The sequence below is a fragment of the Mixophyes fleayi genome, chromosome 5 (genome assembly GCF_038048845.1).
Source record: "Mixophyes fleayi isolate aMixFle1 chromosome 5, aMixFle1.hap1, whole genome shotgun sequence".
In the NCBI taxonomy this organism is placed as follows: Eukaryota; Metazoa; Chordata; class Amphibia; order Anura; family Limnodynastidae; genus Mixophyes; species Mixophyes fleayi.
The window spans coordinates 223,406,003-223,428,640 of NC_134406.1; the positions used below are offsets into that span (position 1 = coordinate 223,406,003).

Sequence of the window (22,638 nt, forward strand, 5' to 3'; positions counted from 1 at the left end):
AATCTGGAACAAGAATCCTTTCTTGAATCCCATATTTAATGCTCTAAGCATTATATATGGTAAAGATTTAAAGATATATTTTTTTGCAATGATTATTATTAGATCATCTCACTAATGACCAACACCTATTTTAAAACTGTGGACTGTATTACATTTTTTACATAAAAACATGGCTCAAAAGCATTTCTAAGAGAAAGAAGATATTTATTTTTTATCTATTGAATATGTGTAGATTTTATATAAATTGTGTATTTTGTGGTCTATTCTATACACAATATATTTAATTAGCTATTTGGCAATTATACAAGAATCTTACAGCCAGTAGAAGAGATCTAACTCTAAAAACACATAGATGGAGACTACAATAGCAGATCCACTTGGACCACTGTCTGGTAAGGTGCAGACCAGAACCCTTAAAAACTCTAAAGTCAGATGACTCCTGGAAATAATTGAGTTTTATTTCTATTGTTGCAAAATAAACCTACAAGCACTTGGAGTCTTTTTGTCACCTAACACCCAAAAATGTGCGTCTGCAAATTCTAGACCCTATGTTATTTAATAATAAAAGAACAACAAAAATAATAACATATAGTACAGTGTTCTCCCTGAAAAATGTTGCCAGCCGGGACGCATTAAGAAGCAGCCGGGTGGGGGCAGCGTAACTTTTGCAATATTGAAAAATGTTGGGAGGTTTTTGTCCACACCTGCCAGGACTGGTCAGACTGCAGGTCAATGGTCTAACACACACGGCTGGCTGTAGTGCTTACATAGTGCCAGTTAGCAGGCCCGGTGCTTCCATTAGGCAACCTTAGGTAGTTGCCTAGGGCGCCGGGACCTGCAGATTTTCTAATCTAGTCAGCAGTTTGCGGCAGAGGTGCAGCAGAGGCGTGGCACCAGATGTTTGGTACTGTCCGTCCCAACTACCGGTACTCTGACTCCCTGTTAAGCCGAGGCGTCCGGCTGCCGCACTCGTACATGATCACTGACGTCATGTGATCCGACTGTTCGGCGGCGCCTCCGTCCACCAATGTTGCTGGCCCTGCCAGTGTTCTCACACTGACTGTCAGTGACAGACCGTGTGAGTAAAGTTATTTCCCGACCCCCCCCCCCTCCCCTTCCAGCATGCACTGCTTCGCTCCACCCCTCCCTCTCCTGTGTGAAGAATCTGGGGAGCGTTTGGGCAGCCATTGAAGAGAAAAGAATTTTGAGGAGCCTCCTGCATCTGCTGACCAGTCTTCAGTAGAAAAAACAGTGAGTAAATACAATCTAATTATTATTTATTTTAATGTTTTAAAAAGAGGGTGCCCAAAGCACAATGCAGGAAGTGGGGAGGTTAAAAAATAAATAAATTGGGGGGTGAATGTCTAATATTGATCACATCATGCTCTATATTTCAAACTATGGTGGAGAAACTGACCATTTTATTGGCACCTCATGCTCTATATTTGACTTGCAAAGTATGGGGTAGAATTTCTACACCATAGTTTATAAGAGATGCAGAGGGGGCGGGGGCAGTGGTGTGAGAAGGAACATATGTGTGATGAAAGGACATGTTAGGGCCGTCTATTCGGATTACTTGTCATCTCCATTTGGACCAATAAAAGGAAAGAAGGTGAACATTGCCTTCACACAATAAGCCTATGAATTGTGCACTTGTTAAAGTTTTTTGTTACGAAATCTAACACTTGGATATGTCCCCTTTAGAAATCCTGTGCCTGCAGTGGAGTCTGGACAGTGTTCTGCATCAAACATCACTGCATTTGGACCGCTGGAGGAGGTAAGACTTATCTGGTTTTGTTTGTTTGTTTTTTTAACACAAAAGCCCAAAATCAAGTAAGGGTCTGTGAAACTGGTATTTGGTGTGTTCGCGAAATAAGTGCTGGGGAGAACACTGCAGTACCACTGGAAAGAGCAAACATGGATTTGCCCGCTACATCTGGAAATGCAGGATATTTTACTGACATTGCATAGGAGTAAATATGCACCGACCTATAGCAATCAATAAGACATTTGCTTGTATTGCTTAACTTACATTAAAAAGTTAGGTATAAACACTTATGTATAATATTCAGCTCAATCACAGCCTTTGCTTTATATCAGCGGTTCCCAACATGGGCGGTAATGCCTGTTTTGGGGCGCAGGGTTTACAAAGCGGGGTGATGAGGCAAGGGGGCAGCAGGGGGTCACTGGAGGTGGTCCTTTCCTTCTTACTACATTGGTTGCTTCTTTTTTTCATTTTCTTCTAGTGCTCACTGGAACTCTATTGAAATCTAACAGCTGAAAACCTTGTTTTTCAGAAGTCAATTACAACATATTCAGTACGAGTGCAGTGTTTATTTTATTTTTCAGTTAGCAAAATGTGTAGAAATATTTTTCATGCAATAATCCTTGCTGTATATTAATATTTTTAGCTAACTTTAATTGGATTTTGAAGAATGTGAAATTAATCATTACTGTTTTACTTTATTATCCTCAATGGGTGTTGGGGGCGCTGGGGATGAGTTTATAGAACCAAGGTGGCATCGGCCTGGAAAAGTTTGGGAACCACTGCTTCATATTACATGTCAAATAGTGCTTTTACCTGCTCTTTAAAACAAAAGCGCAGCAATACAATGCTACTCCAAGTCAAGGAAAACCAAAGGAAGCAAGATAAATGTACTATTTTATCGTAGGCATTTGCCTACTCACAGTTCTATAACTCCACCAGACCAGCAATGTATGAACAACAAGTAGACAAATTTTGATATTTACAAAGATGGCACAACACTAACAAAGAAAAATCTTGCTCCATAAAATGGTCCAGTAAACATGTCAATTTGTAAGATAAGTGTCTCTCTCCTTAAGGACAGTTCCCAGAAATTCAGCCATATTTATAACAACCATTTAATACAGACTAGAGTGGAGCAACCAATTATCTGTAAATCTTTTGCTAACTAAAGGTATCCAAGACATCTGAGGCCAGTAAAACGGAATCTGGATGTGTAAGGAATTTTAATGAGATCTTCAACTTTCATCAAGATGCTCTCTGTCACTGGAGACAGATAAATCAATTCTGTTTGCAAACAAGCATATGACTCTGAAGATTTTATTTAGTAAATATTTTAGTATTACTTGTAAAGTTCAAACAATGTTCCAACTTCTCACCAGACAAACATCTATAGTGCTCCTACAGATATAGCTGGACTAAGCGTAAATGACATAAAAACTGGAATTTGCGGTCATATGGACATATGACCGCAATGGATAGTCTTTTACATATTTTTTCTAGTCTTCTCAGTACCTTATCACAGTGGGGCAGGCATTTTGGGGCTGAACCAAATACTCAATTGATCACATAGATAGCTAAGCAAAAAATCAATTTACTCTCCAAAAGAACAGGAGCAGCCAGCTTTCCCAGAGTTACATCCACACAAAACTCAAATAAACCACAAAAAAATATAATAAAGTTTTGCACAAAAAACAAATAACAGACCAAACTAATTAACCTAACCAAAGTGTTCCAATAACAAGGTTACCTTTTTCCAAGATGATTTCTATATAATTATTCAGGATTTTTTTAAAAGATGCCCTTGGTATTGAAACATTTTGGTTAGGTTAATTACAGACTCCATGAAGCTGAACTCCCTCTTTGCTTTGGATTCTCCTATGTGTGGCTCTTCCAACCCGGGTGTATTCAAACTTTGTAGCCGCAGGAGATTATATCTATACAAGTTAACCCGTGCATGATACTCATGCATTCTAGTCAAATCAAGCTACTTAAGGTGTTAAAAAGGTTCTTGTCATGCATTAGGGCCCAGCCCAGGCCCCCTCAGGGGAAGAGCGTTACTTCCCGACGTAAGCACCCTTTTTTAACGTGGTTTTGTCCACATGTCACCACCTCATCATTCTTCTCCATCACCTCATCCTTCATTTTCATCGCCACATCTATCCAGACACAGGGATCTCTCTCAGCGGTCCTGAGTATCACACTCCTCTCACTCTGTCACCCCCGGCAACCACCAAAGACTCCCCACTGTCACCCCCAGCAACCACCAACCACTCCCAACTGTCACTTCTCCTTCAAGAAATATATATATATATTTTTAAAATCTTTATAAACACTTTTAACAATTAACAAATTAAATTAACAAATTAAAAAAACAACATCTTAGTATACCAAATTTCAGCCCTTTCTGAATTTTTTTTTCCACACACACTAAGAATTTAGTAGGTCAGTGTATAACTCCGCCCAGCAGGTGGCGCTGCAGCTTGGTTTTATTTTTTCCACACACACACAGACAGACTAACACACGCCACTAGACATTTATATTATGGATGCTGTGTTTTACCATCTGTCTGGTAGGAGCCCAAACATTATTTGTTTGAAGGAGTCTGCTTTCTACATTTTATAACTTTGAAGTGTTTAGATGTACTAAAATTCTTTATGGTTTAAACAAATCATAAAAGAAGATTTTTCCATATTGTGCGGGGTAGATGCTGCTGAAGATTAGAAACCTGGTCAAAAAGGGTTGGCTATTTGATAACCAGTTTTACCCTTGTTCACATGTGAGTGCAAAATCTGTTATTTATTATTATACAAACCTCAAATCACAGAGTATTATACCTACTGCACATTTTCTCTCTTACTTTGAGGATTCTGTTAGAGATCTACTCAAAAGAACAAAACAAAAGTGATACGGTTGATAATTTATTGAAGGGAACATTATTGAATGTAAGTAACTACCTGTTTGGCATGCTTACCAAGTATTGATTCCATGATTATTTTGCCATGTTGGTGCAATTCACCAGTCACACAATACACTGGTTGCATAAAATTTGGGATTTTGAATGTTGGCATAATTTAAAAACAATTTCCTGTTTTTAACTAACATTATTTCTCATTGATTTGAGATATAACCTCTTCAACAACTGCAACGTCTGAAGATAATTCACTGAAAGAAGTTTTCACCATCTACAACAAGTTATTTAAACGAAGACCGACTCTAAGGGGCATATTCAATTGTTGGCGTTACTGGTCAAAGTAACGCGGCGAGCGCACTATTACCATCATTATGGTAATAGTGCGCGTAAATACTGTTATTACGGTACCTTTCACGCTGGATTTCAGCTCGTGGCTCAGGGAGCTGCAAGCTGAAATCCGGCTTCGTATCATTGTAATAACGGTAATACTTTTTTACGCTGTGGAAAACTGGAACAATTAAATATGCCCTTAAGACTGTATTTTTGGTTTGGTCTGTTGCTTATTTGTTTTTGTGGAAGAACATCAGCGCCATCAATTTCTTTATTGCATTTTTTTGGGATTTCTTTTTCTTTTCAGATAAGAGAGAGGTCTTTAATTTTGGTAGTTTATTTGATTAAATATCTTAATTTTATGGGCTTTAAATAGTGGAGAATGTGCATAATTGCAAAAAAATACACTTCTTCTGAGTTCTTCCCATAGTTGCTTATATACAGTTAGCAGAGCTCCATAAATTTACCCCAGTATTCTAGGACCTCGTTGTCCCGAGTATGATGATATCAAATACTGCCTAATAGGGAGATGGTGATTTGGGTGATGTTATTTATGCATATTCTATACTGTAAACAAACCATCACTGTGATTATCACAGCAATCACGTGATTCTGAATCATGTCATATGGTTTCTGGACATTAATTAATCACTTCAGGCTTTCAGACAGCCATTTATGGATCTCCGTCCTGTCGCTTGATCAACTGGGAACTAGGGACATTAGTGAGGCATCAGTGAATATTTGATCATGCCACAAAATAGCTGCCTCCACTGTGTGTAATCGATTGGGACACGTATAAGTGTAAATCATTAGACACCCATTAAAAATGATCCAACATTGATTGACAAGTATTGTAGTAAGGAAAAAGAACACCCATTAACACATGCTCCTTACAATACACTGAGAAAAGAACCATAGCATATTTTAACATTAAGGGGTATATTCAATTAGGTTCTGGCATCGCGGCTACGCAAGTAAGTGTGTCGATACGGTACCGCAACATCACGGATTTCCATTTGCACCCCATAGGGTTGCGAACAGAAATCTGTGGTGTTTCGATACCGTGGATTATCTTTGCGGGCCGTTCTGGCGCGTATTCTGCATCTAATTCAATATGCACCTAAGGTTATTTGAACCCTGGCTTAAACAAAAAATAAAAACAAAGTCAAGACTGCATCTGCCAATCAACCATTGTCAACCAGCGCAGTACTCATAGTAACTAACTAGATATGGGTTTTGATAAGCCTAGTGTAAGTCATACTAACGAACATAAACTTCTGATTGGTTGCAATGGGTAATGCACATTACAGCCATTGTACAATGTTGCTCATTAAGCATTTAATCTCCTGTTGTCCTGGTTCTAAAAGTCAGCAACAAAAGTCAGAAGACCAAAGTATGAAGAGTAATAAGATACATGGCGATATACATAACAAGATCCTGAAAAACTACATTGAAATCATCTTTTATTTGACTATTAGCTCAAGAGACTTTTTTATAATTCTAATAGTAGATATTTTTACTTTTAGCTTTGTTCTTTGTGGATGTAACATAAGTACAATGGACAGACGTGGTTGGGCATTAATCCGTGCTGCCAGGGCTGTAAATAGAAATGTCTGAGCCTCACAAAAAAATTGTGATGTGGAACGCCACCCACCATTATAAAGTCCTACCTACCAGGATTTGTGCTCCATTCCCAGTCAGTACCAAGGGCACTGCATTAATAGCAGTTTGTGTTAAGGATCATTTTGTTCAATTAGGACCGGGCCCTGTGTACTTCTGGGACCTTACTGGTCACATGAACTGCTATGGCCATAGTTACGCACTTGTTTGCAGCTGTATATAAGCAGCAGGAAGGAACTCGGACTTTAGAGAACAGCGACAGGACGGAGATCCATAAATGGCTGTCTGAAAGCCTGAAGTGATTAAGTAATGTCCAAAAACCATATGACATGATTCAGAATTACGTGATTGCTGTGATAATCACAGTAAAGGTTTGTTTACAGTATAGAATATGCTTAAATAACATCACCCAAATCACAATCTCCCTATTAGGCAGTATTTGATATCATCATACTCGGGACAACGAGGTCCTAAAATACTGGGGTAAATTTATGGAGCTCTGCTAACTGTATATAAGTAACTATGGGAAGAACTCAGAAGAAGTGTATTTTTTTGCAATTATGCACACTCTCCACTATTTAAAGCCCATAAAATTAAGATATTTAATCAAATAAACTATCAAAATTAAAGACCTCTCTCTTATCTGAAAAGAAAAAGAAATCCCAAAACATAAAAGTTGCTTACTTAGACTTATAATAATGTATTCCAGGCAAAGTCAACACAAAGGATGCTAGCCATTATGGTGTACACCAACCCCTAGCCATGAAACAGTTAAAAAGCCAAATCCATTTAAGAATGTGCTCTGAACTTAAAATCACTAGAGGTACATACAAATATACAGATTTCAGTTGTTGGCCCTTCGAAATGGACAAGACCAAATTTATCTGTGAACAAAGCAGACTCTTGTCCCTACGCTGTTGAATACATCAATTTAGAAACCTACTTTATTACAAGAATACTTCATATATCATGTAATTTGTTCTGTTCATTGCATCCATGCATTTATTCTTCTCAATTGCACACATGTACCTGTTATGTTTTCATGTATGTCAATTATGTCAGGCGCTATGGAATCTGGCACCCATGCACACGACCAATGATTTTCCTAATAAAGTCATGCTCCAAATTTGCATATAGCAATACAATTATGTCTTTAGTAAAGTGAAAACACCAAATTGATAAATATATCATCGCAGCTTGTACCAATTTCAACTTTCTCAAGGACTAATACTATCAGACTCGTCGGGAGCAGTTTTTTTTGGTATGTTTTTTTGTTGTTTGTTTTTTTTAAATTGTTGCTCTACTACTATAATGTACTTACTCTTAATACATATAGATAGTTAATTTATCCAATCTTTCGATCTTTATCCTTGCATAATTCCTCAAATATATCTTATTTCCTATCAAAGAATTGACTAAAAAGCAAGTAAAGCCACTACTTGACAGTAATATATATTTCAAAGGCTGTGTATTATAGAGCTGAATGAATAAGATACATGAAATAACTGGAGTGTATATACTTAAATAAAAATGTTCACAATGCTCTATTTCACTCTCTGTAGCAGAGTTTGTCTGACAGTTTTGCAGTCTTACTGTGCAGAAGTATGAATCATACGCATGGGCAGAGACCAGTTATGTCACAGCAACTAAGGATGATCCTCTGCTTTCTGTCATGGAGTGGGAAGTTGATTCTTTTTAACAGAAGGGTTGTGGAATGCCTGTTCAACATTCTGAACATGTCAATATTGTGGTATAAGGGTACTTTAAATACATAGTGGGCACCATGAACTTTCAATGAGCACATCTAAAACCATGGATAGCTCATTTTCATATGATTTGAAGACCATGCATTGCATTTAAATGTAGCATCTATAAAAATGTTGCTTTGGTATAAACTCATGCATCAAGAGTAAGTACACAGTCCTCATCTGATGTTTTATTTTGTGAAAACATATTTCCACACATACATATAAAAACTGTTTCACATGATCCATGCCCTGAAAGGTGAAGAGCCTCCAGCACATATATTATTGTACAGTCTCGCAAGTGACTTGAGGACCCAGAGGTAATATCATCTACAGCTGGGAATTCCAAAGAAAAATTAGTTTGATTATTCCTGAACTAGGGTGAAAGTATTATTGCAAATGCACTGTCCAAATGTTTTTCATTGGTGTAAAGGGGCTGTGCAGTTTTAGACAACCCCCCCTCCCCTTATTAGAACATGTCCCACATGTGGGGTATACCCAGAGGCCCTCCCTGTTACCTTAAGCTGGGCGCCATCTCACCACACCTCACAGCACTAGATACATGTGCCCAGTCCTCTTTAACAGACTGCCAGTCTACTCTGTTCTGAGCTAGTGTTCTTTCAGCAAACACGAGCAAGCTGAAGCATTGAAGCATGATGCATAACAAGATAAGGGTTTTGTCCAAAAATGGACAACTATTTATGAAACACTCTACATATGTATTTTATTGTGAAGGGAGAGTTTTGCAGCTCTCTAGATGTTCTCTGTGACAAACATAACTTTCTAATAATGAGTGATGTCAATACAGTGTTTCATAAAACAATCATCGTGCAGCCAACTTTAACTAAGTTTTCCCTCTTTACTGTTGTCTATGTAGAGCGGTGGGATTCAGCCGGTTCTCACCGGTTCTCCAGAAACGGTGAGAACTAATTTTAGGCTCGGTTAGGCGAATCGGTGACTACAGGCTGAGTCCACCCTCTTCATTGGCGGGGGGAGCAGGCTCAAAAAAGCTCACCTGTCCGCGGCGTTGGCACTCCTCCTCCCTGCTCCGTCCTCACTAAATGTCAGGCGTGACGTCATCACGCCTGACGTTCAGTGAGGAGCGGCGCAGAGAGGAGTCTGCGAGCAAGAAGACAAGATAGAAAAGGTAAGTGAAGGAACGGAAGCAAGGGGAAGCAAAGGCAGCATGGCAGTGTGTGAAGCGGGAGCAAAGGCAGCATGGCAGTGTGTGAAGCGGGAGCAAAGGCAGCATGGCAGAGTGTGATGAAGGGGCATTACTGTGGCATAATATGAACTAGGGCCATAACAGTGGTTTAATTTGAATTGGGGGCACTGCTGTGTGGCACAACTTCACTCATTACAATTATCTCTATATTAGCAGCATAAAATAACAAATATTTTATACACACGCAAACCTGGGTTTGACTAGATAACTGCCTCTTGATATTGATATATTTTTGTATACTTAAAACGGTCATTAGGGCAGAAAACTGGTTGTGAATTTATTTGAATCCCACCACTATGTAGCTGCAAAAAGAACAAGTGAAGCCTGTGTAATAGCAACCCACAATCTAGACAGATTAGAAGAGGATTGAATGCAGAGATTAAATGCCACATTTCTTTAGTTGAAAAGGTGTTCTGAAGCCCTGAGCGACATTACCCATAGGAGGCATGGTGAAGCATAACACTGTCCACATACATCTCCCATTAAGGTTCTACACTGCCCTGTGAGTGCATGCTCTTGCTCTGGCTTCACTGCACAGATTACACCAGACCTGCTAGACATCTGTTGAATCCCAACAAGTCAGTAAATCACAGGGCTGTCTCATGGATCTTCCGACTACCCACTTACTCCAAGCCGTCCCTCGCTGGTCTCACATATATCACAAAAGGCACAGAACCATTTGGCTTCTCCGTATGGGCTCACTAATAGGCAAACAGGAGATGCTTGTAATAATGAACAGCTCATTTAAGGCACAATAAGCATAGATTAATATTTTGGGAGCTAAATCACCCTTTTCCAGGGTGGTTATACTCTCAGATAGATTGCCCTGATCACCAATATTTATTCAGCCTTAAATAAACAGCTAGTTACAAAATTGTGCTACAGTGCCTTGTCTTTATACCGTGATAGCCAGACAAGTGTAGACAGCCAATATCAACAATCTTGAGCTTGCAGACATGCTGATCCTATTTATAAATCCAAATAGAAATTATGTATTTAGAAGTGTTGAAAGGATCATGTATTTCCTTTTATGAATGAAATACCCATCTTGGTGAGATTGTGGGTGGAAACAAAGCTTTCTATTAAAGCATAAAAAAAAATAAAAAATGCCAAGGTCACAAACACTAGCAGTAATACGTTATCAGCACTGCTCACTTCAACAGGTACTTTAGATTTGCATCAAAATAGATTATATGCGATTACAAAAATGGAAAAAAGGAAATCTAAACATATGTGCATAATGGCACCTTCTCTAGACAGAGTAACCAAAAAGGTCAAAAGTATCTTTTATTATGAGAACCACACCTGATCCTAGAAAATGAAATAGTTTACTGTAGTCTACAGCACACACCTATACGTTTTAATGTTCCTGACATTTTTCAATTAGTAACACATTTTATATTGGCTTATTAATAGATATTTCAATACTAACCTCAAATCTTGAACACTTTCTCCTAACTTTTCTAACAGGAACTTGATATCTTCAACTATATCTTCGTCATCATACTTCTGCTGCTCCAAGTTTTCCAGCTGTTTCAGAACCTTGCACTGCAGCATGGCCAGTGCGTACTCCTGGCGAGTTTCTCTTTCAGTGGATTTTTCTAGCAGATTCTACAAATCAACAATCAAACATTTGGCTCTTTTTGTACAGAAAACAAATGTGGCACAGAGTTAACTTTACATCTACGATGTGTTTTAGCATTGTTGAGAGATTGTGAGCAGATTAATCAGCTAGTGCAGCGGTTCCCAAAGTGTGCGCCGCAGCTCCCAGGGGTGCCTCGGCGCTGTCACAGGGGTGCCGCGGGCAAGCCAGAGAATAAACAGACAAAACCATAATTAACCAATCCGCGCGGCGCCGGGACCCAGCATCCTCCTCTCTTACGCAGATTGTCACTGAATGTCGATATTCAGTGACAAGCTGCGGGAGAGAGGAGGATGCTGGGTCACGGCGCCACGCGGATTGGTAAGTTTTGGTTTAGTCTGTTTTTTCTTTGGCTGGCCGCGGAAGAGGGAGGGGGACAGCGTGACAGGGGGCAGGGGAGGGAGGGACAGGGGGCAGGGGAGGGAGGGACAGCGTGACAGGGGGCAGGGGAGGGAGGGACAGCGTGGCAGGGAGTAGGGGAGGGAGGGACAGCGTGGCAGGGAGTAGGGGAGGGGGGACAGCATGACAGAGGGCAGGTGGGACAGTGTGGGAGGGGGGGGCAGCGTGACAGAGGGGTGCAGCGTGTCTGGATGCAGAGGGGCATTTTTGCATACAACTAAATAAGTGTTTCTGTCCTGACTTAAATACTTATTACATTTTTTTTGACCCAACTACTTCTAAAACAGGACTGCTCAGTAATTATTTTGGAGGGGTGCCTTGAAAAAATTATGGAGACTCTAAGGGTTTCGCGAACTGCAAAACTTTGGGAACCACTGAGCTAGTGATTAGGTAAAGCGGACATACGAGTCATTTCAGAGAAATTCAGGAGTAAATTTCTAATTTGATAGGTACCTATAAAAATATTTATTTGAATGTGTTGGCCTTGTACATGAAGGGTGTTACTGTCCATTTGGTGATGTCAGATCAAGATATATTTGAAATATTAACACACTATGTAAAAAGGAAATACAAGAAAGGGGGATTTCTGTCTCTGTTCCCAGTTTTTAACTGATAATGCACTACTAGGAACAAAAGAAAATCTATAGTATATGTTTAGATTTTTATAGAGAACATTCTCAAAAGTGGAGAACAGCTCAAAAAAAAAATATATATATATCTATATCTCTATATATCTATATATCTATATCTCTATATATATATATATATGTGGATTACAGTAAAATACCTCTAGGATGTGGTTGCCGGCTGCCTGGAGCCAGGAACTAACAGTGTCTGTATCTTTGAACATGTATCCCAAACAAACAGCTACTATTTCTATTGCGCTACCTTATGCATTACGTGTATCCCAGGATTCTTAGATTGTAAGCTCGTTTGGCCCAGTCCATCTTTACCTTCTGTTTCATGTCATTGTCTATCATTTGTTTGTATCACGATCCCCTCAATGTACAGCACTACAAAATATGCTGGAACATTATAACTAACAATAATAATGTGTAGGTAGAACATTGTATGTCTGCTTTAGAAGTATTTATACAGTTTTCATGGCAGTCCATTTATAAGAACATCCTCTATAGAATGAAGGTAACTGTTTCTCTTTATCCCTAGAGCAGAAAGCATGGAAGCAGCAGGGAGGTGCGAGCTGCTAATCCTCACTCTATTTCATTGACCATGGGAAATCTGAATGAGCCAAAGCCACGGGAGCACTTTCTGTCCTGAATTCAGAAATAAGGGTAGTGAGAATAATATCAACGGTGACTTCTCCTCTAATCACAAGTTACTTGACTACCTTACTGTCCACTATTCTACCTGTAATACAACAACTTAAGAACCGAAAAAGGACGGTGGCCCAATACTCTAAAGGAGCAGTGTCCAATTCATTAAGAGCCTCAATCCAAACAAGACTGAGATTCGTAAACGGTGACCTCGTTAGTGGGCCACCTGGGGGGAAGGAGACAAGGATCACGATCACAACTCTCTATCAGAGAGAGTGAGGTTTGAAGTGTATCTATTATTTTATTAAATCACATTATGTATGGCACAATATTGGCCTATCCTATCGTTATACAGAAACTACAGAGTAACAAGTTGATTCATGTATAAAGCTAATTTGGGTCTAAATGCTTACTGGGAATACCTGAGGTGTCACTAGATGTTAAGTGTTTACAACAACTACAGTGTACAAAGCACTGGAAGGGCTACACTGAATACCTAAATTATACCATCACTAAAACTTGGGAGCCAAAGCCCTGGTGTTCCAAGCTGTAAACAGGGCACAAAGTAAACAGAAGAATGAGAGAAAGTAATTGCAGCCAGAGTTGGAGTCAGAGTGGTGGAGTTGGAGGCAATTTTGGGTGCAGTAGGGGAAAAAAATGTACAGACTCCAAATACAGGATAAAAATGTAAAAACGACATAAAGAGAGAGCCAAGAAAAGAAATGAAATGAAAAAGACAGGAACATCAGGGCAAGGTTGTTCTGTTGATTGAAAACAAGAGGGGGGAAAAATGTAGCTACCAAGATTGTTTTGGCAGCTATTTATGTAGATTCAATGCACCGGATTCTGCTGGATGATCAACAGCTGACAAAAGGGGAAGATGCTCTGTTTGAGATACCAGTTAGGATGAATGGGTGACTGGAAGAAGCTAGTGCTGCTGCCATGACAGAGGATGAATTTGATTGTGACCCAATATTTGGATCATGAGGAGCATACAAAGTGTCGCCACTTAGAGATGGAGATCTCATAACAACCAGCTTACCAGTACTGTACTTATATTTTCATCTCACAGTCTTTTTCTTGTTCAGGTTTTTGCTCAAGTAAATATATTTTGTGGTTGAATAGTTTTATTTAATATTGATTAAAGAGATATCCTATTTTTCTGTAATTATTCCATTTTCTATTAGACTTAACATACACAGGAGAGTTTTAAAATATATTTATAGGAAAACGTGGTAACATAATTATAAAACGTTTGTAATCAGAAGACCGCTCATCAGGATCACGTTCTGTTAGTTTTACATTTTATATAATATTTAGTTTTAAGGTATATTCTATTTTTCTGTCAAAACATTTCATTATATACATAGTTTGTTTTGTACTTTCTTTCATAGCAATTTTGTTTATTGAACACAAATTTTAATAAAAACATATTTTACATTCAATTAATACAAGTAGACTGGTGATTTTACAGTGTGTAATGAAAATGACTTGAGCTACCATTCTAGTACAGGAAATCTGAAATTAATATACTGTACATCTGCCATTTATGGGAGTTGGAGTCGGTCAGTGGTAAAATAAAGTATTCCGAATGGAAGGCTCAGAGTACCGACTCCACAGCCCTGGTTGGAGGACAAATAATTTTTGTGTACACAGACGTAAAAGATAGCAGAGTAGATGTTATTAGATGGGGAAAGGTGTGTAGCAGTTTAAGAAAACCCAGCTTAGATACAGCATCATTTTTATTTCTCTGTCACTGCATACTTCTTTCTTTAGAGATTTCACAATACAAATGCTTCTATTCCTCATATTTACATTACTGTGAAAAAAAATATTTTTATATTTAGAATGATTTTACAGTAATGAAAAACGTCTAAGCACAGAAGTGCATTTATAAACTGTTAGCGTTCTTCTACCTTTCATCTGTGTTTAATGTGGCATTGTCCATGTGTACATAAAATGTAACAATATCTCACAGCATATAGAAAGTAGCTTTGATGAGCCTGTACAGCTCCCATCAGCCAGTACCTGTCCCTTATGCCTGCGTTGCAAGGTGAAAGAAGAGGACACAAACATTCTATATGGTATTATGCTTTAAATCTTTAGTCTTTAGAATTTTAAATGTTTTTTTCTCAAAGAGTTCCTGTTGCCATGATAACAAGAAATCCATTGAAGCATCCAATATCGGCAGCACTTACCACACTAAGGCATCATTTGTAGGGCTTCTGGAGAATATGCAAATTAGACCTATTGATTACAGATGAAAATAGATATGCGGCATTCTTAGATGCATACAGTCACACTTGGTGTTATTACCAAAGAGTGCTTATTGTCTGGGGACTTTCTTCACACTGAATACACAATATTTAGGTATACTTTAAGCTTACAAACAAGCTTCTAAATGAATAGTAATGTATTCCTCTATGAAACTGATCTGAACTGCTCTTTCCTGGAAGAGAACAGAAAAACAAAAAACTGTTTGCACTGTACACCATCCAGAGCTAAACGAAGGCAAAAACTATAATGTATAGACTACAACGAGGCAGTGTCCACACAATAATAGCTATATTACAAAAACAAAACCACAAATGGTTTTTCTTTTATTTTAAAAAAGTATCTTGGGGTTGGGATGTGGGTGGGGGAAAATAGAGGAAAACAGACATTACAGTCATATGAATGGGCAAGCAACTGTAGGTTGGCATGAACTTTTAGGCATAGAATGCAGAGCCGAAGGTTAGCATTTCTTATGCCTGAGATAATAAAAAAAAAAAAAATAATCTTATAATATGAAGGAAATGTCCATATTTACTCAGTTTTTAAAACACCTTTTACCTGCAATGATTCTAAGCGAGTCTCCTTTAAGAGATTTTGCTAAGCGTGTCTGATTATCACCCGTGTACCCCAAATGAATTATAAACACAATTTCAACAAATTAGTCTAAATAAAAAGCGTAGGCCATTGTAATACTTTCCCCCTCTCAGTCTGGCACCTCTGTTCCATTTGCCCAAGGCTGGAGCATGCAAATTAGATACTGGTGGGCTAACATGCCAACATTGCTTCACTTCCCTGAAAGTGCCGAAACATCACAATCCCTCAGAGCCAACATGAAGCTTTCGTTTACAAAACTCTAATTATACACCCTATAAGGACTGCAAAGGGGGCACAAGAAATTTGATAATGAACATTTTGTTTTATATATTATACACTGGAAATGTAATCTGCTAAAACGAGGGGCTCCTAATCGCCTATCGCACAACTGACAGACCAACAGCCCCATGATAACAGAATAATGAAAGAGTAAATAAACCAGTGTTTTTAATTAAAATGACAAAATATTTGTTATGTACCGTTAGGTTATCTCATTTTTTGGCAGCTTAAAGCACACTTTTCCGCTCTGAAACTCCAGCAGGAATGCACGCCAAAGGAGGCGCTAGAAATGAAAAACCGATGTTGATTAGACCCTTAGGTCTTCACCATATATTAAAACTGTTCCTCACTTCTCAATAGTGAGATGTATTTATTTGCATATATAAAGAAATTCTTGAATTCATAACATGTTCTTGTAGAATACAAATTAAAACAATTGAAAGACAAATTGTTTTGTGATCTATAAACTACTTCATTTATTCTCTCAGCTGCATACAGATGTGTTCATCACTAAGACATGCAAATAACTATGCATTTTGCAAGGTAATAAACAGGAATAGTATACAGTAGAGTCAATTGTTCCTTGCTCGTATGTAGTATCAAGAAACAATTTAATGTAATTTATACATCGTTTTTCAAAAAAACATTTAATGACAATATATAGCATTATATGGGCGACTTACCTTGAAAGCGGCTAGAATAATCCTGGTCACTTTCTCTTTGACGGATTCCTGTAGGATATCGGACAATACTGGTACAATGTTGTACCGTCGAAGATACTCGCACATTTGTGGACTGAACGCAAGCAGCCAAATTGAAAATATCATTTGATATTGAAGCTGAAATCCACATTTGTTACTCAATACAGACATAATGCTGAAAAAGATCAAAAACTATATTACCATCACATTAGTTTGGGAGACCCTTGCTATTAGGTTATAATGCACACAGTCCACGCTAGAACATAGATGTGTTGTTCCCCTAGGAAACCCATTGTTCTGTACTTTTTGTGAAGGTATGTCCGCTGACAATTGCTATAATACAGTAGGAGAGCCACAGAACATGACACATGGTTAGGAACATCAGACAGCTTCTCCTTGTCCAATCAGCAGACAATTTGGTCCCTGTGTCAGATCCCTCAGAATCACAGCACACACGTATCACTAGCACCAAGATGCAGCAGCGATCCACAGTTATAGAATGTACACGTGCACATTCATGCCCCAAAGTAATGTGTGGGGAAACAGGGGGGGCGGGGGGTGGTGTGATTAGGCATAAAGAAATACTTAGTCTGTCCCTACCTAGAGAGAGAATATCCCCTTTTTTGACCAAACTTTTTCTTCTTTCTGCAACCTCCATCCCATATGCTCATAATCTCTCTGCCGCAAATTTAAAACTAATCTGCATTTTTGGGATCAGGAAGAACCTTTATCAAACCACCAACATATGCTACAGAGTTCTATAAAAGGCATAAAACACAACAAAGCATTAATACCCGAAACTGGAGTAAAAAAGACAAACAGTAGAAAGACCCCATTTGTCCTACAAGGATAAATCACTATCATCTATTTATATAGCGCCACTAATTTTGCAGAGCTGTACAGAGAATATTTGTCACTCACATCAGACCCTGCCCCCATTGGAGTTTACAGTCTAAATTCCCTAACACACACACACAGACAGACAGACAGACAGACAGACAGACACATAGACTAGGGTCAATTTGATAGCAGCCAATTAACCTACTAGTATGTTTTTAGAGTGCGGGAGGAAACCGGATCACCCGGAGGAAAACCACGCGAACACAGGGAGAACATACAAACGCCACACAGATGGTTGGGAATCAAACTCATGACCCAAGTGTTGAGAGGCAGAAGCGCTAACCACTAAGCCCCTGTGCTGCCCTCTTTTTTTTTTTATAACTATTTATTTAGAAAAATAGCAATCATGTACAGATAAGAATCAACAATTAGTACATTTGCAGGGCAAGAGACAAAAACAGAGAACAGTACATGTCATGGGCATATGTCAATAAAGCTAAAAATATTTGAATAGCAAATATATAAAGTAGGCAGAGGTTGACAATAAACCGACAGGTAAGTATACAATTGTTATCCAGAATACTCAAGAAACTATAACATTTTATAACAATATAATGGGGAGGGGGGGCACTGGTCGCCACCGAGACTGAAAGAAAAAGAGAACACACTTCCCAATTATCCCCAGAGTTCCTTATCCCTATCTTTCCATTTTAAGAGGAGAAACAAATAAATAAAAGGAGGGGCAATAAAAGTTTCAGAGGGGATTACTACTTAGATTCTCTGGGAAGGGAAACAGCATTGAGAGTCCAGAGTCAGGCTACTTATGAACCTAGGGAGTCTTTTTAGGAGGAAGGAGTTGGTACAGGAGGTATGGGGTTATAAGTAAAGCCAAGGGGCCCAAATCTGGTGAAATTTATCATCATGCTGCCCTCTTTTTAAATAAACCAATGCAAGAAGAAATGTGTGTGCTATGACATAGCAACCAATTAGATATTAGCTTTCATTAGTAAGATGACACAAAGTACAGAAACACTGGCTGCATATCTCTGCATTGTGATATATATATATATATATATATATATATATATATCAGTCTACATTTTCCAAAAATCACTTTTCTGTATGCTTTATCAAACACGCATTTACTGACCATATCTGGATATCTGTAAACCTAAACATTGAATTTTCTGTAAGGTGAGGCTCACTCCTACGCCTCTGAAGTTTATGTCTTTATCTAAAGCATACTTTTCTACTGTACTCTGTTGAATGCCTATCTTTGAATAATCACATTACTGGTATTCCCAGGATGCAGTGAATTCCATGGTGACAGCAATTGTCTTGAATAAGCTTCTTAGCATTTATTATCATGATCTGTATGGAGCCCTTACCAGTTGACACCATCTGTTTCCACCCACGCGAAGCGATACTCATTAACCCTAAGCATCAGCTGAAGGCATCCGGCAACACACTGTACGTACTGGGAGCTCTGCAGGTGGAAGGATGAGAGACATTAGGGACAAGCACTGAAAGCAGAAAGGATACATAGGCAACAGTCTGGGGATGTCACTGAGCACAGTACAAACTGGATGGATGAATTGATGGCATATTATTGAAACATTACAGAGATACTTTAATGCATTTAACTGCATCATTTGTTAAGAAGGCACGATGCAATAGATCACCACTTTGTGGTGCTAAACAGTGTGTCTACACAAGTTCATTGCTATTGGTAACTGTGGTTAGATTCCTCCGCAGTAACCCTTTCTGCATGGTGTAAGATATACCACATTACTTGGCAGTATGACGGCATGATGTTAAACGCCCTTTGTGAGCGACAGATTAATTCATTTATGTTAATACACAGTTTGCAGTCGGTTACTTTAGAGGACTTATCTAATTTATCACTTACTCTACTACAAAATTTCAGAATTTCTTTCTATTTCCATGTATTAATATATCACTATTTTTTGTTGTCATTGCTCTAGCACACATCTCAACATTAGATACAACGGTCTGCATAGAAACAATGTGCAGATGTGTTCTATCCCATGGCAATGGAAGAATCCTGCCTGATCATATAAGTACATGACTAAAGAAAATAAGTGAAGAAATCCAAAATCAATGTACATAGCAACAATTGCAGCAGGGCCAGTACAAACAATTGAAAACTCATCAGTAGGTGTAACTATCCCCATTAAGTCTATTTACCATTAGCCCCTCAATCAAAAAATCAATTATTGCTGAAATTAAACAAAAAAATACCCCTGGAGCAGCTGAGCGATACTGGGCCGGAGTAGTAAGGGTTAACACGTCTTTGCAAATGTGCAGCAAGATGACAAGGTTGTTAGCATTGCTGACTCACAGTGCTGGGTTCAGGAGTTCAATGCTGACCAGGGCCCTATGGGTGTGGAATTGGTATGCTCTCACCATGTTTTACGCTTGTTTCCTCCCACAGTCCAAAAACAAACTGGTAAGCCAATTACCTATTGCCGAAACGGATGCCTGTGCATGGTAAGGAATTTAGAATGTAAGCGCTAATGGGGCAGGGACTGATGTCAATGATTCCATGTTTTCTGCTCAGTGCTGTGCAACATGATTGGCGCTAAATAAACGATATCCGTTTGCTAGCTCGCGCATTTCTCAGTGGAACTGAGCATAGCACTTCCTTACAACAATAAAACCACTTTTAAATCATTATGCTAGTTGCGCAAAAGCTACTGGCAGAAAAAAGCAAATAGACATTCAGAACTTAACCTACACAAAATGATAAAGGCAGCCTAAGTATTAGAATAGTCACAGAAAAAGATTACCAGAAAGGCACAAAACTGTACATAAACAGAGATAAAGATTTAAAAGCCTTTTTAAAACTCAGCATAATTTAAGTCTATTAACAGCATTTCAAAAAATCTCAACAAAACAAATGGCAAGTAGTCTAATTAAAATGCATCAGAATCAAGTAACGCCAGGTGCAAATGTTCAAAAAAAATATTAAGAAAAAACAAAAAACCTCAAGTGTTTCAGTAACAGTATAAAAGTATTAAAAAAATCCTATATGTTTTTTTGCATTTTATAGGGGATTTTTGAAAATGAGAGGAAAATACTTGTCATTACAGAGAACGCTTAGCAAGGTCATCTCTTTTCCGCTACACAGAGAATATGTTCCTTTTCCACCCATTCAAGACAACAGCTACATGAATGGGACAAAAAGCCTGTACAATAAATACATAAAGCTCTTCGCTTATAAAAGGAACATGTAATGGCTTGGTGCTATTATGTGAGGAAAATTACAAGGTCAAATTCAAGGATTTTCATTTCCAATAAAATAACATATCCATTAAGATACAGTTGTCAGAGATTGATTATACTGAAATAGTATGAAAATTCAGAAAATATAATTTTATCTGTATAAAACAAAATGGTCATCTAAATACCTCTGAGTAAGATCGTTAAAGATATAACCATTTATAACCGAATATAACCGTTTTAAAAATGTGCATTGCTTCTAAAGTGTTGATGTGTCAATATTTCTCCTAGTCATGTTGTCCAGTAATTCGGCAAAGAAAAGAGAAGAAAAGGAAAAAAAAAAAAACACACAAGAGAAAAGAAACATGAAATAAAACAATCCCACATAGAACTATAATAATCAGCACGCAATACTTAGAGGAAGGAAACACAAAGCTGCATCGTAATATTTACTGCAAGTGGCCTGAAATTCGGCAGCAGTAGGGCACAACGCTGTTTGAAAGAATACAGCCCTAGTAAAAGAGAGGTGTGCATGGCTGGCCTATTGGCGGGCCTGGAGATCTGCCGGATAACTTACAGAACTTCATACCAAAACTGAAAATATAGTTTTGACACGAGTTATACTTTCAACTAGAACTCACAAATACTCAATAAAACCCTCTCCACTTAGAACACTGTTCATTAGATTTATGGAAGTTTACCTGAATTCCCTTAATTACCAAACACTTTTGGATATTTTTGGTAGATTTTCTTTGCTGTGATAGGATGTATACACAGACTAATGATATTTTTAAAGAATTCAAAAGTCTCCTGAAAAGTTATAATTTGTGCGAGTACTGCAACAAACATGACTTTGTAAACTCTGTGGTCCCAATATCTGACAAGCTGGCGTTTACTAACATGAAGCGCGTATGCGCCACCTCCGTCACTGCACACTGACTACAGAGCCATAAATGAAACAACTCACCCACATCAAGGGGAAGAAAGAAACACCCAGATTGCAGGAGGAGGACAACAATACAACTTGGCTGAGCAGTGTCAACATTAAACGCGAGTCATCTATAAACCAATTACCTTACATTAACCTGGACTTCATGTACGCTCGGAAACCCCTGCGAGCAACACGAACAATAGCATCTACTATTTGTTATCTCCACCATCATTCACCCCTTCTAGAACGAATACACTTTATTTCTGAAACATTGATCCAATCAGTTGAAAAACTAATAATTGGACTGATTTTTTACACTTCTGTGGAATCTATTTTTGAACACCTATGCAGTTCCCCACTACCAATCGATGAACTGTGCTTTAATTGTGTTATTTGTTCTGGCCCAAACTCATGCTTGTTTTTACCATCATTTGTAAATAAACACCAAAGCTCTTATGATGAGTGTTGCATCTACACCTCTATAAATGCACATATCCTATGCGGCCAAGAACCTATACGATCTATCAAACAGTGTACAGCAAGGTCTAGCTGAGTCACTGAAAACATTACAATTGGACTTTCTCAGGAATGTGTTTGAATGGGTATTTTGCACATTTCTACATCAAACTGCAGAGATCACCAAGTACGACCTGGCAGAAAGGAGTAATCTAGATCGAATAAGTCCCATTTCGTCTTTCACGGATATCTGGGCTCAGAATTACTTCACAGGTTGTGATGTAGCCTTAGCAAAATATCAGAAAATAAAGAGAAAATTAAAACGTGTGAATGGAAATCCTGCAATCATTGACTGGTGGTATAATAGAGAAGGCATTAAAACGCTCCACACTGCACGCAGCCACA

At 38.4% G+C, this 22,638-nt stretch overlaps 1 protein-coding gene and 1 long non-coding RNA gene across 4 annotated transcripts in view; one reads left to right on the forward strand and one right to left on the reverse strand.

Annotated features, from left to right (window-relative positions):
- The window catches only part of ATP6V1H (ATPase H+ transporting V1 subunit H), a 76,435-nt gene that overhangs the window by 26,727 nt on the left and 27,070 nt on the right, over window positions 1-22,638 (reverse strand). For all 3 annotated transcript variants that reach the window (XM_075213512.1, XM_075213513.1, XM_075213515.1), the window contains exons 9-11: window positions 18,992-19,089; window positions 16,746-16,938; window positions 11,033-11,211 (exon numbers count right to left, since the gene is read on the reverse strand). In XM_075213512.1, coding sequence (XP_075069613.1) covers window positions 11,033-11,211; window positions 16,746-16,938; window positions 18,992-19,089 — 470 coding nt within the window. The remainder of the gene's footprint in view (window positions 1-11,032; window positions 11,212-16,745; window positions 16,939-18,991; window positions 19,090-22,638) is intronic.
- Window positions 1,168-14,295, forward strand: LOC142159011 (uncharacterized). The gene is made up of 3 exons (XR_012692895.1): window positions 1,168-1,251; window positions 1,705-1,777; window positions 12,809-14,295. It is a non-coding gene; the product is annotated as an uncharacterized LOC142159011 (long non-coding RNA).